At 38.1% G+C, this 16094-nt stretch overlaps 1 protein-coding gene across 1 annotated transcript in view; it reads left to right on the top strand.

Moving 5' to 3' along the window:
• The first annotated feature begins 3673 nt into the window (after positions 1–3673).
• LOC108684135 (semaphorin-1A) overlaps positions 3674–16094 on the top strand; it is a 198562-nt gene continuing 186141 nt past the window's right edge. The window contains exon 1 of the mRNA XM_018188248.1: positions 3674–4636. Within this exon, the coding sequence (XP_018043737.1) occupies positions 4501–4636 (136 nt within the window). The 5' untranslated portion in view covers positions 3674–4500. The remainder of the gene's footprint in view (positions 4637–16094) is intronic.

The following is a 16094-nucleotide window of genomic DNA, read 5'->3' as shown; positions in this document are numbered from 1 at the left end:
TCAAATATCCTGATTTTATTAATACAGTCACAAATTAAATTTTCAGAGTGAAATTATGCATAAATATCATTATCAATTTTAAAGATCAGATTCTAAAAACACATTTAATAGATATAAATTACATGATCCGAAGTATCTTCTTCTAGTAGCTATATTTCTGTGGAATCTGCATGAGAATATCTTTTTAAATAGAAACAGGAACAGAGGAGGCACTTTGTGATACGTACTAGAGACGAGTTACAATTCTTTTTAATGTTCAAGTAATTTAGTGACACGTTGATCTACTGAGATGTGATAGTGAGTTTCGTAAAGTGAAACACATTTATGGATGAGTAGGTTACCGTTTTGAATTCGCGCGACGTTTCCATGTCGTGATTCAATTTCCGTTTCTTCATTTTCATTAGCAACGTTGTCTATAGAATTGCTTACGACGTTACTTCGAGGGGCCGTTGAAATATCCTTTCGACTAACTCTTTGATATGCACGCAAACAGCTTACAATGAGTTAACATTTAGCTTCTTCTCGATGTCAGTAACACCAATAACATGGAAAGAATTAAAAGGCGAAGGAAGGAAGCTTATTAAAAATTCTAGCATTATATGTGTTATGTTAATATGTTAATTAGTTGTTAATTATTTTTATGACGTAAATTCAACAATTATTACATTGAGAACAATGTCTTTGCAACTATAATTACATATTATTATAATTCTAGTGCTATAATTCTAATTGCTATAATAATTATAAGTTATAGTTAAATTATAGCAACTATTTTTTATAGTAATAATAACTATAATTAGTCATTTTTGGTGCTAATTACATAGAGGTTTGAGATCTGTTTTAAAATGAGAGGAAGTAGCTCTTATAAAAAATATTTCAAATGAAAGTTGTTTAATTTAAATGGAGATAAATAATGATAAAATCAACTAAATAGATTTTTTTAGAAAATCATATGTGTATGGATGTAACTTTGAAAAATTGTATTTTATTAAAAAAATAATTGTCCCTCTTCAGATCACACAACTATTATTTGAAAAATTTTTTTATAAAAATCATTGTTTATTATTTTAAAATTGGTATGTGGGTAGTTTTAGACACTTTGTATATATTTATTGATAAAATTATACATATATGTAATTATTATTGGTAGCATTGTAGTAGTAATAACTGTAATTATGGTAAATTATGATCACAAATACCAAAAACTTTTCTCTCAGTGCAATAAATGGATTCCAAACATGGAAAATACATTTAAAAGTAAAACAATTACGTCACACATGCCAACAGTTGTGCTTTAAATTTTGAGTAAACGCAAAGTTATATTATTTGTTGTTGGTAACAGCATTATTCGATTAAAGCAGGTGTTAGAAATGATGATATAAGCCGTATTGCCAGTTTAAATCGCTCCATAAGCGATACGCGTACATATGCTACGATTGACGGTGATATTGCGGCGCACATATCTTTTATGTGTCATTTCTTCTCTCGTTATGGCCACTTATCGCTTTAGATGGCTCACACTGTATACTTCATTATATTTCATTTCGTATGGACGTGAATGTCAAACGAACTGCACGGTCGAAGTTTGAAATTGTTGTTTGCGCGGAAAAAAAGATTTTTTTCTTCAAATTGATATTAACCGTAACTATATATGTAACTCAAAGAAGAATCTATGAAATGCCGATAGATTATTTTTACAATTAGAAGCGTGCTTTTTGAATCATATCATAAAATTGAGTTACCGCCATAGTAACATTCACGGTACAGGTTCGAATTCTTTTTTATTAATATTTTACTGGCAGTTCACCTTCCACGTTATTCTTTCGCGTCGCTGTTCGTTCCAAGCGAATGAAACAACGTATGGTCGAATAACTCCATTTGCTCGGAGGTTGTACTAATTATGAAATAAACGACCGCCGTGAATATTACGCCATGAAAATTCATATGAGGACTTAACATACGTTATATGAGTACTTCATCCCCTATCTTAATATAGCTTTAAAAGCTACATGTCATATATTTATGTTTTCTCTTTTTCTTTATTATTTGTTAGCTTTAGAATGAATATGATAGGACAAAGATATCAGTTTTAATTATTAATTTAGTTTCGAGAAAACTTTTAGAATAATCATTATTAAAGATATGTTATATTTGGAATATAAAAAGAGTTGAAGATTAAAATATAAAAAGTCGTACTATGAAATATTTAAGAGTTCTTTCAAAAAGGCTGTGAAAAAGGAATTATATAGTTTGAATTTCTTTAAAAACTGCATGGCAAGTTGATATCGCAAATGTACATGTCTCGTCTGTTTTAGCGGATCGAGGATAAAAGGAGCGAGAACGGTGGACGATGTATATACACGCGGCACGCATATCCACGTGAAATTGCGTGTACACGTCGCGGACGCCTGGCGAATTCCCTCGTGCAGGCATGTCCAATCATTGGTGTAGGAATTAGAGTCTCGGTGCACACATACCTATACCCTCCTTCCCTGGTGTTCGTCCATCCCGGCGCACTCCACCCATCTACACTTGGTTCGGCAAATTAATGAACAGTGTCAACGTCGGCGGCGTCGCTACGCACCGCGCATACGGGATACGTTCATAAAATTCGCTGACGAATCAGGCGCATTTGGATAATTTCGTTATCCCGCCGCAGCCAGAGACTTTCTGCGTGATGAAACCTTATTTGGACACACAAACACATACATACATATACACCGGACCCCGCGGGACTCACGGGTGCACGTGCGTTTACGTGAAATCGAATCGTAATCGGATTTCTTCGTTCACTTTGACTCTTTGCGGTTTTCGAGCTTCCAGATATTTCGGGCTATGAAATCCGATTTGTTTTTAGGGCGCAAATGAGATTTTATGCAATAAGTTTCCCCATCGGAGAAAAGAATTTTAAAAGTTGGTCTTTTTAATCAAGATCTTATTGGAGGTCTCCCATTTCTCCTGATCTGTCAATTAGTTTGGTAATTAAATCTTAAGTAGATTCTTTCATAAAATCTTTCATAAAACTCCACTCTTTTCTCTCGTAAGTATAATTGAAAGACAAGAACGTTAATATAAAAAAAAATTTTATATTTTTGACCCTCAAATTGAATTACGTAGACATCTCTTCGAAGATTACAAATTCAATATGCGACACACACTCCGTAGCTTCGGTTTAAATAAAGAAATATCTAAGACAACGCGAAAGAATTGCAAGAAAATATCAACGTCGTTGGATTAAAGTATCCTTGACCGACCCAGATAACGATCCCTCTTTTTCTCGTTCCAGGCTAGCGACGCCGTGGTGGCTACGGTGAGATACCGACGAGGACACCGAGAAGATGTGGAAGACGGCAATGGCATGATCGCGCTGCGGGGATAGTGGGGTTGAAAATCGGCGCTTGCCCGGTGTGTCACAACTCTCTCCGACTCTCGCCCCTCGATCGGGCGTCCTACCAGAGATCTACTGTCCCTATCTTTTCCCCCCGTTCTCTACGTGTACTGTCCGTGGAGTTTCGCCATATCCACGTGCGTGCACGTCGCGCGTACGCGTACGCTGGTCACGCGTAATCACGCATACAGACGCGGTTTCAGGGCAAAGAGTGAGAGGGAGAGAGAGAGAGAGAGAGAGAGAGAGAGAGAGAGAGAGTGAGAGAGAGAGAGAGAGAGAGAGAGAGAGAGCGCGCGTTACTAACACGGTACGCGCTTGCGCCCGCGGTGTGCAGAGCGGAGCGGCGCTGCTTGATGGGGAGCGTAGCGCTCGGTGGGGAGCGCGCGACTTGGTGGGGAGCGCGCGTCACCTGTCGCGACATCAGTGTGACGGCGAGCGTCAGTGGGTGCGGACGATTGATACGTGCGCGATTATAGTTGTCTCCTCCGTACGAAGAGGCCTTACGGGATCGGTCGGAACGGCGCTCGCGCGTGGACGCTTGAACGCGTGAACGCGTGAACGCGAGTGCCGGCTGGTGAAGACTTTCGATCCTTTTTTTTTTTTGTTTTTCGCGCGTCCACCACGCCGTGCGCCGGCGCGCGTGCCTCGAACGTGAATGTGCCGCTTGGCCGCTGCGGGGCGGCCGACCGTCCTCGGTAAGACATGCGTGCGGCGGGCCGCCGGTGGACGACCGTGGATGCAACGACCGCAACGGGGAACGACGTGGTCACGTCGCACGTGACTGCCGCCGTGGCATCCGTGTACTTCCCGTACTCGGCGTAGTGAGTGTTCGCAAGTTGGAGAGAAAGTAACGCGACGCGCGTACCCGAGATAGCGCGCCGCGACGTCGCCGGGCGTTGTCGTCGTTCGGCCGAGAGAGAGCGGTGCTCCAGCGCGCGCGGAGCGCAGTGTGACGGTGCGTGTCCGCGATCCCCGCCGGAATTTCGTTCCCTTCCGTTCTTCTCGCGAGTGCCGTTCGTGGTGGTTCCCGGTGAAGGCCCGCGGAGAAAACTGCGAACCCTGGCACTACGTCATCGTTCCGTGCGCCGCTGCGACATCATCATCGCGAGAAGATGAGGCGCGCCAGCCTCCGCGTCGCCCCCAGGATGCAACCAGGATTTCTCTTCTGCTGGTGCGTCATCGCGACGGTTACTTTCGCCCTGGCTGCCTGGCAGGAGAACGTCAGGCCGAAGATGTACGTCCAACTAGGTGAGTGATCACTTGTGATTAGTGCCACGCAGTGACGCATAGTGTAGTTCTCTCTATGCCTACTTTCGTCCTTCTCTCTTCGTTATTTCGTGCTTGTGATACGCCCCAGTGTTTTATGTGGTGGATCGAGGTATTTCTCAGCGCTTGTGCAGCTCTCGATATCGCCATCGGATTCAATGGTGTTACTTGAATACTCCAACGGTGAATAAAATGCCTCCGACATGAATTAATAAGGGGATTATTTATGGCAAGAATTAAATAATATACTGAGAAATGGTCAAGAAATTAATTTCCTGCGTTCAGAGATAAATATTGTGGTGGCACTGTAAAGCTGACAATTATATTTATTTTTTACATGTAGAATTATGTACATGGTTGGATAATGTAATACAGTTGATTAAATTATTTTATAATTGCAATAACTATAAAAATTTATTCAACTTACACTTAAATTCATAATATTAAATTATATTCAATTTGAGTTATTTTTTTAATTAATTTTTTTTAGATCACCACTGCTCCAATATGTCATTAATTTCATTAAAACGATGAAGTTGAATAATTTAACCGAAGAAAATTTATTATTAATCCCTTCAGACCTTGTCTATATTGCAATGTACATTAAATTTCAACATATCCATTGAAATTATTTACATTTATTCTACATCATCTGAGATGTGCATAATAATGTACATGTTGGAAAAATAGTAAAGATTAAAAAAAAATTTTTTTTTTTTTTAGTATAAATTACTTATTAAAGTGCTTTTGAATTGAATTAAAAAAAATTGTTTTAAATATGATTTCATTAAAATCAGATCTCTGAAGGGGTTAAATTTGACTCAAATTTAGTTTATTATTTACTAAGTGCATCAGGACGTTAATATGGATGATGATTACTTTGAAACTAACTACAGAAATGAATTGATTTATACATTTTGACACATATGGAAGTTAAAAATAACAAAATGTTATTTAACTCGAGATTGAGTTATCTAACAGCGTATGTGTATTTTCTACATATAAAACTTGTAGTTATCATTTTTATAGTTGCCAACGCTATCTTTTTTTTCCGAGTATGCGGGAAAGAAAGCACAATCGCAGAAGAGATAAAAAAATATTCAAAAAGAAATGATGACGGTTGGGAATTTTGTGCCATTGTTGCCTTTATTTGACTTTCTGTCAAGCTGTTATTCGCGGCTAGTCATTGTTCAAACATCGATATTATGCACTTTGTACTTTGTAGATCGCCTAGTAACAGCGAAACCACAAGGGTTAAAGGCCCTTTCGCGAAGTTCAAAGTCGCATATTCTCGGAGGCCGAGATATTTGCTTACGGGTTATACGTAATGATGGTGAGGTTGCAACCGGGTCATACACCTTCTCCCTCTCGCGGACAGGATTCTCTCTTGTCGAGAAAGGGTTGTTTCCGAGTCGGTGATTGTTAATCCGCGTTTTAATCAACGGTATAACCGGACCCTTTCTACTGACCTGGTATGGAAAAAGAATAAAAAGATATCGATCGGATTGAACTTGTTAACCCCTCTGTCAATGCATGGATTCTCGTGTTGTGTACACGAATATATCGAATTTTAAATAAATTAATAGAAATAATCCTATTTACGGATGAAATCGATCTTAGTGCTTAATAATACTGAAATGCAAATTTTTGCAAATACATTATTTTAGTTTTATAAAATGCGCGTCGCTCAGGTTTGCTGGACTTGCAACGTAAGTCTCAATGTAATTTAAGACATTAATTTCAACTTTAGTCAGCAAACTGAAGTTGAAAGTAATAATATCATAAATTATTTATTGCGAAAAATATTGATTGAAATATCCCAGTCAGACAATTTTAAGTAGCAAAAATTTCTATATTTTTCTGTGAATTTCATTATGATTTTTTAAAAAGGATTCGATTAATTTCCGCTTTTCGTACAACAAAGAACAGTTTTGCACAAACTGTCGTTTTCATTTTTCAGTGGAAACGTTGTGAAACACGGTAATGTTTCGTGAAAAATAATTCATTGACGAAAGGGTTAAGATACGAAGTATCGATTTGTCGCGGCTGAGTTCTACTTCACGTTCATCGTATCGCAAGTGCGAGACTTACGGCAACGCGAGGCGAGCCCGCAGAAATTTTAACACGCCGTGCCGCGTCGCGCGACAGACTTTTGTTTTATTCAAATTCTCACCAGCTGATTTGGACTCTAGTAATTCATCTCCCTCCCGAGTAAAGAGAGGGACAGTCGCTTCCGCGTTATTCATGTAGCTCGCGGCAATTTTTCACATATTCGTCATGTTCTACACCTGGAGTCGGGCGAACGTTTTCACATCGAATATATGAATATTGAATATTTGAATACTGGGCGTTTTTGCGGAATAAAATTATTAGTGCGGCGAAACGAGAAAATTTTTTTCCCTGGAGTTATCCGAGTTTGATTTGACGGCTGTAGCCGTGTAACCGCTTCATCGTGTGGGTATTCCGATGGTACAACATTCTGATATACTGGGATAATTACGATATATCTCTGTACTCGAAATCACGATTATTATTATTATTATTATCGATAATAGATTGTTAAATTGAACATTATCATTATGTAAAATGACAAGTCAGATGACAAGGATATTATGATGTGATATACATAATAAATGATAAGATAGTAGTTATTTCAGCATATAGCTGTATAAAGAAATATTGGTGTATCCACATAGAGATCTTTATCATAAAAAATAAGTTATTCTCGTTTATATTTGCTCTGCAAAAATATAGATATTGATCTCGTTTCTTGTTAGAATCGCATTTATTAACTTCCCTGCGATATTTGCTTCAGCGGATATTATAACAGAGATTATTAACCTCAGTTTCTCGTAAGATAAACAGGAGGTATCAGTATATATAAACAATATTATAAACGGATTCTCTATTATAAACTTCTCCTTGTTTACCAAAATTACAAGATTCGATAACAAGGCTGCGTACAAAATGGAGGTAGATTTCCCATTAGTTTTACTAACGTTTCACGTAGTTTTTTAAAAGAGCCCTTTCATCGTCCTCTAGGGATCGTTTCTTCCTGTAGTTGTTCAAAGCGACGACGCTTTTGTTACCCCCTCGCGCACGTAACTAATTCAAACGGACACCGTCAATGGTAAATTGGTGCCTGTTATTGAGAATCTGAATCCAAAGGAGGTGAGGGCGTAAAAGAGAGAGACGTCGAGGGGGAGGGGAGCGGAGCAGTGTATAAAGTGTCCTACATCCGAAGCACTCGACCTTAACGGCGCTCCGCGTGTTTCGTACGTTCCGCGTAGAAGCGACGCCCCAACATCCATCACTCTTTCCGCGACGGTACGATATCTCGACGCGGGGAAGGAACGAAATAAATTGCTCTGAAGTGGCTGCGCCGCTCCATAGCGCAGGCACATGCTCCACTGTTGGTACACCTTGACGTTATACCGCGAGCGTGAGTGGGCCGAACGATTTGAATGATAGTCGCAAGAATCCCCGAGCGAGTATTTAGAAACTCTCCGTTTGGCCCGCTTGCTATTTTCCGCACCTCACGGAAATATGCATTTGGGGCGCGCCATTAACGCCTCTCGCGCACAAATAAACATCTCCTTTGAAGACCGCGCTCTGAATTTCCTTCTCGATTAATCCCTAAAGACGAGATAAAAGGAACACGGAGCAATATATTCGAAAAAAAAATTAAATAACTCCAGGAGAGGAAAAGAGTTGACTTGAATTTTATTGAAAACGCGTGGTCTCATTAATGAATAAATTTCACTCTAACCGCGCAGCTTAGTTTGAAACTTAGACGTAAATAGGGTTTTATTCATGGCATTCAATAGCGATAGCGAATTTTCAACTCTCAACTCTGGAAAAGCGACGGAACTTTGTACCCAGATGGCCGAAGTTGGAAACCTGCATATCTATTCCCGCTGGGCTTTGAAGATAAACATTTTTCTTTCTAAAGTGTTTGGAACATGAGCAACGGTGGCGTGTTTCTCGACGCACCTAATGTATTAATAGATTTTTTTTTATATGAACACTTGTAATTTATTTCATGAGTTGCGCGTCATTTTATTTTACATTTTATTTTGTACGATACGACGGAAGCGTAAACGTTGCTTCAGCCGTTTCTCGGCTCTCGGATGGACCGTAAGTCGGATTTTGGCGATCCTAAATGTAGATAAATGGCGCGTTTCGAAAATTGCCGCGTAAACGGTGACGTTTTCGCGAAATGTGCAGTCTCGGCGCGTATAATGCGAGCATTATTCAATGTGCACCGGTTACGACGTGGCGTATAACGGGAATGGTGTTTTTCTTCGAGATTACGTGGCGTGAATTAGTTATCATTCTCAACATCGTCGCTCTCTCCTCGTCTAATACTACGGTGCGTGCCCTGTGCCCGAGGCAAATTAAACGTTACATTTCACGCGCGTTATTATCGCGGTTGTCTCATCGTGAAATTTCTTAAATCATTCCGAATGTACCGCGTGAAATGTGGATTAATCGCTAGAATTAAGAACCGCGCTTTACCACTGTAATTACTTGAACCGCGGGAACAGATGGCCATTAGTCTGAGGTTCTACGAATTATGTTCGCTCGTTGATCACGTTTTTGGTACAAGCCGTATTGCTCGAAACGTTAGCTTTCTCCCGTGTGTGTCGTTAAACTCTTTAACAATCTATCCTGCAATGTATTATACTGAAAAAAAAAAAAAAAAAAAAAATTTATTACATCTTACATATTTTTTTTAAGTATTAAACATTTACAGTAAATAAATATTTACTCAATAAAAAAATGATAGTAGGATTAATATTTTTTGTATCAAATATGTTTATATTTAGTAAATATTTAGTTATTATTTAAATAAATATTAAAATTTTGTATATATTTTTTCATGTATTCATAAATGGACTATTTTTCATGGAGCTGTGGATATTTTGAAACATAATAAACAATCAGATTTAATTTTTTCGACGATACAAGTGTCTCTGTCTCTCTCTCTCTCTCTCTCTCTCTCTCTCTCTCTCTAAGAGATATTATTTAAATTTCCATTACAAATTTTTTTTTACGTTTTACTGTAGCGACGATATATATTATATGTAAACATTGTATATAAGGTAATTTTATTTCAGTATTGTAATATAAATGTTCCTCTTTATTTATTTTTGTGGATTGAGATCAAGTAGCACAAGTTTATTTTGAATATTATGAAAAATAATAAACTCCATTACATTTAAAATTTCTGATGCGGAGAACATCTTTAGGAAAGCGTATTTAAAAAAAAGAATTTTTATTTAATCTTTTCCTTCCATTTTCTTGCTAGATCGATAATTTATGTAACCATTCTATGTAAATATTATGTATGTATAATTCTGCTCGTGATTGTGGGGAACTTTATCTCGGTCAACGTCGAATAAACGTCTCGTTCTCTGAGTATCTGCGTCGACATCGGGTAGCGGAAGCTCATTACATCGTGACGAATTTTGTTCGGCGATGCATTAGCCATCGTGTCGCTCGTACGTGTGCATTGAGATATAGAGTGCGTTGGCCGCGATGCATCGCATTGGCTATTGAAATTACGTGAAGCACGTGTCATTAATGCACCGCGCTGCTGCGACGGCGATATCGTTTTACTCGCTGAGCCAGAATTTCTGCTAATTCTACAACGAGCAAAATCATACCGCGGAACCGGAACTGCAATCAGCAGTGCATCGCTGTTGTAGGACATCGCGAAGCCCTGACGATAACGCAGCATTTTCCACAGGGTGTTTATTGTATTCAGCTGCGGCCGATTCGCTACCTCACTTGTTATTAACGTGACGTTTAAAAAGGTATCGCGATAATAACCGGTTAACTAATTACGCCTCGATTAAATCCTCTTTATGATCCTTTAGCGAATATGATGCCCCCGCATTAATGTGCGTTATCTGCAATACGATCTATAAATATTTACGTGGCGCTCAGTTGTAATTTCCTATTGACAACCGGCAAATCGACGAGACCTCCGATAATGATGGAGACTACGTTACGGATCAATACGTTGGTAGTTGATTCTCTGACATGTGTCATTCATGCGGTCTTGCGCTCGCGTGATGCCATTAAATCTCCGTTGTTCTCTCTTTCTCTTCCGTAATTTTCTTACACAACAATCTATGTATATTTACGCACATGAGTTACGGATAATTATTTTATTATTCAATTTATTTAGATTGTTCTCGACCTATTCGTATATGAAATTGACAGAATCGATTAAATCCAGTTAAATCGATGAAATTTGATTAAATGAAATGGAATGACACTTGATTAACTGCTTTCGTAGTGCCAATCTATGCGCGTGCGCATGTGTGTGTGCGTGTGTATGTCGAATATCCAAAAATTTGCGATTCAAAATACCGCGAAGCGGTAAGCGGTTTTGCGAAGCAAAACAGTTCTTGAAAAATGAAGAAAAAAAGTTATTTGTAAATTTTTACTTCAAACAATAATTTCTGAGGTTTAAGGATAATTTAAATATGATTAATTACAGACTATGTTTAAATCTGTGAATATTAGTGAGAACGCTGAGATTATTAGCGATCACGAATATTACGCGCGATTTATTGGATAGATGACTATCTAAACGTAATCTATATATACTCGTATAACTGACTATATTTAAATCTTTATCTAAAGAATTGTAGCTTAAGATAAAAATTTACAAATAACTTTTTTACCTAATTTTTCGAGGATTTTCTTGCTGTTGTACTTTGAGTCGCGAATTTTAGGAACTCTATTTATATATTTATTTATTTATTTATTTCTTCCAAATATTTTCCATCTTTTCCATGTTTATTATTCAGGATGAATGATGAGGGCACGCTTCTATTAGTTGTGACGTTCAAAAAGATTTAATAACCGGTTAGTCAATCATCATAATATGCATACTAATGAAATCCTTTTTATTATTATTATTAATTTATTCTTCTGCTACATTGTCCAACTATACATTATTGCACCATTGATTAGAATTCAGTACGATAAGATTCAATTTCAAAATATATATAAGTCGTCTAAAGATTAAAGGTTGCCAACAATTAAAAAATTCATTAATGAAATTTATTCATTTCTTTTTGGTAATTGGAATTTTTTGATAAATTTTAACTTTAATTTTTACTATTAAGTTGAAAATGGATCTAACTACTGGAATTAATCAACATTTTTATTTCTTCATTTTCTCATTCAGAATGGACAGAAAAAGAAACAAAAATTTTCAAAAATTTTGGAAATAACTCCAGTTATTTTGACGAAACTTTTTTTAAAAACTCAAAATAATCTAAGTGAAAAAAAATTCAAAATTTTTGAAAAAAACGAAATTTTTTTTTCAACTTTGGAAACTAAATTTCGGACATATGATTATATGAAGCTTTTATTTTGAATTTATGTGAGGAATCACTCCTTAAAATCTTTTAGATTATTTAATATCCACCCTATATATATAGTATGGGTTTTTCTATAGAGATACTTGTTGCATTTTTTTTCCATTCCATGGCGATTGATAAGTCACGTCGGCCACCGGAATCGTGCGCGCTCACGCTTGACGATCAATCGCGTTGTCCGTTAAAAATGTAAAAATATCTGCTCGTTTTTCGATTGCCGTAAATCAAACTCTCATGCCGGAGTCCCTGTTGGCTACATACACGCAATTTTCGTGGAGAATAATTCGTGAGAGTTGCGCTGTGCGAGTTAAAAATTCGAAACCGTACGCCATGCAGCACTGCAGCAGCCGGCCGAAAGCAGCGACCTCGGCGCGTCGGTGTATTACGGATAAAGGGAGATCACTGGGCTGGAACCGCGCGCACCCCTTTAGCATTCCGAAAGTCGCGCCGATCGATAACGTGGCGAGACATCGGCATCGAATTCGCCGTAAATTTCAGCGAACGGACTTGGCAATCGCACAACAATTTTTTAAATGGTCGTGTGTCCAAAATACGCGACTTGCCAATGCTTTCCTCGCGTTTGAAAATTTATACGTGCATGAGTGTCAACGGCACGCAAAATTCTGTCAGGCAGAGATAGATATGATACGCAATAATAAATTGTTATAAATAATGGTATATGTATCATGTTAAGTGCGCGATGTCTAAAAATATTCTATATATATAGGCATATATTACGGGATAGACATACGCGTTTGCTTTACAGATTTATGTGAATGGGCAGCTCTATCAATTTATACTAGTATTTCAATGTGCCGATTACGAGGGATGGTCGAAAAACTTCGAAACGGAGGATCGTCTGTTGTGTAATTAAATTCGAACGATAAATCAGATACCGCAACACCCTCGCATTCTGCTTTACGCCTCGTGTACGGACGATATATCGATTACGCGTTCACGTGAATCGTCATTAAAAGACACTCGAGCAGCGGCGCGGCTGATAACAGCGGCCGTTACGAGTTCATTACTACATCGTGAACCGGGGAGCGTGAGTGCCGGATCGGAATATGAGCTATGGCGGGTAGTTAATCCATATTACGGTAACTTTATCTGGTAGCGAGGAATACCGCAACGGACCAATCACGGCGGCGGTTCTCCTCCCGCGGTTCTGCCCCTCGTCGACCGACGAGGATACATTATGATTAGTTTCAGCGTGCTGTGTATGCGCCACGGCACGTATAACCTGACCTCGGCCTAACCACTGGCTAAAATTGCTGGGAATTGTGTCAATTGACTTTGATCGCAGAATGAGACTGTAGGCGAGATATCTAGTAACGCGCCTTCTCATATCTCTCTCTCTCTCTCTCTCTCTCTCTCTCTCTCTCTCTCTCTCTTTATGGAGGTGGTGAACTTCTCGTACTTGACGAGAAGGTGCACCGATAAAATTTACGTCGCCTAAGAAAAAGACCATTTGTTACGACAGCATAGCGGACCGCGTGGCCGTCCGTTACATCGTCGTGGAAAAAAGAGAAACTTTTTCGACGAGCTCCCACGGGGGATAACTGATCGCTGTAGTGTCTCGATGTCGTTGACCTCGGCAAACAAGTAGATCGATGGAACGACAGCACACTTGCTAAAGTTGTCGTTAAACATCGATAGCGTTTGTTACATTAATGACACGTTTTCGTCACCGTTTTTGTCCCATAGTTTGGATTTTATGATAATTAAAATCATGGATAAACATGTAAATAACGTGGATAATGATATTAATCGTAAGTTTTAGAAGCGATAAATTTTAGATTTTTGGATTTATTCGATGCTATATTCTAAAAGCTGTAAAAGTACTGAGAGATAAATATCGAAACAAATGCTATTTTCGAAGTTTTCTTTGATATTTATTAGTTATGGAAAAATTTAATTGTGATGATGAAATATATATTTTTGTGAAATAGATCTTAATTGTAAAAACGAATAAATGGCTTATTTGATAGGAATAAAGTTTTATTTTGCCGCATTTAAATAAAAATTTATTTCAATGAAATAAATATATTTCTCACAAATACATTTTTAAGTATCTTTTTCTCTACAGATAAAAATTTTATCATATGATATAATTTAATTTTAAATATAAAAACATAAAATCATAAAATATATGCGATCCAATATTGTCACTTTTTTATTACAAATTTGTCTAAAAATTAAATTCTCGTTTTTTTTTCACTTATAAAGTTGTTAGAAGACGACGACAATTGAATACGATGTAAATTATCGACTGGCAATTGGTGGACACTTACGGGGCTGGAAATGATTGATTCAACACGAGAAACGAGAAGGGCGCTCCTTTTTTAAGATCTCTCTTTGAAGATTGCTCGCGTGTACATACCGCTCCCGCATTTTTTGTGTATCTCGAGTACGCACTCTATGATGGAATAAGTAGCGTGCTACCATTGCCGAGGGGTTCATAAATCTTTTGTCGCGAAGATTCCCTCCGCTTTGTGCCCGATGCAGAAAAGCAAAAGGTCAAAAGCGGCGATGCGGCGCGTCATCGGAAAGCGGCGGCCTGAGTGGTTCCTTCGTCAGGGTATTGCTGAAAGTGTCCTCTTATCGCAGGTGTTGACTCGCTGGCGAGGTAGTGGACAGAAATCGTTGTAAATCGGTATCCATAACGATAAAAATGACACGAAAATCTTCGATATACGGCCCTCATATTTCTGTCGATCGAAACATCGTAACTTAGACTAGTTACTATTGTAGGAAATATCGGTTGCCTTATCAACTTATTTGTGCACACAATTTTTTTATTTTAAATTTAGGATTGCCGCAAAATGGAAATCAGGAAAGTCAAGGAATTTTGCAAAATTTTCTAGAAATTAAAATTCTTGACTTTAAAGAAGTTTAATATACGTATATTACACTTATGTACGTAGTTGGTAAAATGCTATTAACTTAACTTAATTGAACTTAATTAAAAATGTATGTAGTGTCAGCAACATTAATAGTTATCTTATTATGTTAAATTGATTTATCAACAAAATATTTAACGGTTTCCAAATCAGGACGAAAATATAAAATATAAAAATATAAAATATAAAAATATAAAAAATTTCAAAATATTGTTGAAAGTCAGGGGAAATCGTGGAATTTTGTCTGAAAAGTTATGAAATTTTAAAATAAGGAACAACTCTGTAAATTAAATTATTTTAATCTTGAATTTTTCAATCCCATTCTTCGCACACTTATTTTGGTAATTAGAGAGTTTTCGCATATATTTAATCTTACCTTTGAAATTTGACGCGCTCTCCACGAATAGATTAATGATTCACACTTTGTGCTTTTTATCTGAACGGTGCAGACATCGGCGCCACATCTTTCTAAGGCAGATGATGGTTCACATGTCCTTAACCTACAGATTAAAATATCACGTCAGAGTGTAAGATAGAAAGAGACAAAGAGTACCGCAGCTCTAGATGGGAGATGTGAGAAGAGTGAGAAAGATATTACTTGCTCGGTTTCTCTCGCGCTTTAGTTTATCAATAAAGCTGTAGCATAGCGCGAAGTCGTCTATTTTCTTTCTCGGGCGTATCTTCCGCGTCATTGGATCGAATGATGAAATTAAACGGCGTCGCAGCTCGTTCGATGATCTCTTCAGTAAAGTTAACTGACCTCTCAGTCGTCACATCCGCGTCCTTGTCCCTCGTTGTTCACCTTTCTCGTTTATTCGACCCTCGGAGACCCTCTCTTTGTTCGAGGAGTACACACCGACGTCTTCCTTCGTTTCGTTGCTCGCGTGACGGTCCGATCTTTTCTTCCTCGATTTGGCCGGCCAGAAATTGGTTTATCGCCGGGCAAAGTATGAATAATTCAAGCCAGCCGATTCGCAGTCCAATCAATTTGGGACGGAAAGCAAAGTGGGTGGTCGGGGTAGATGGAATAGGCAGAAGGGTCGCCAGGCATGAGGGGGGAAAACGAAAAGCGGCATTAGCGAAGCCGTTGAGTTTAATGTGTACGACGAGCGAGAGTAGTTGTGGCTTGGGGTGGTG

Source organism: Atta colombica, unplaced genomic scaffold (genome assembly GCF_001594045.1).
Source record: "Atta colombica isolate Treedump-2 unplaced genomic scaffold, Acol1.0 scaffold126, whole genome shotgun sequence".
NCBI lineage: Eukaryota > Metazoa > Arthropoda > Insecta > Hymenoptera > Formicidae > Atta > Atta colombica.
The sequence above is the reverse complement of the archived record's forward strand: the minus strand, read 5'-3'. Positions and strand labels throughout refer to the sequence as shown.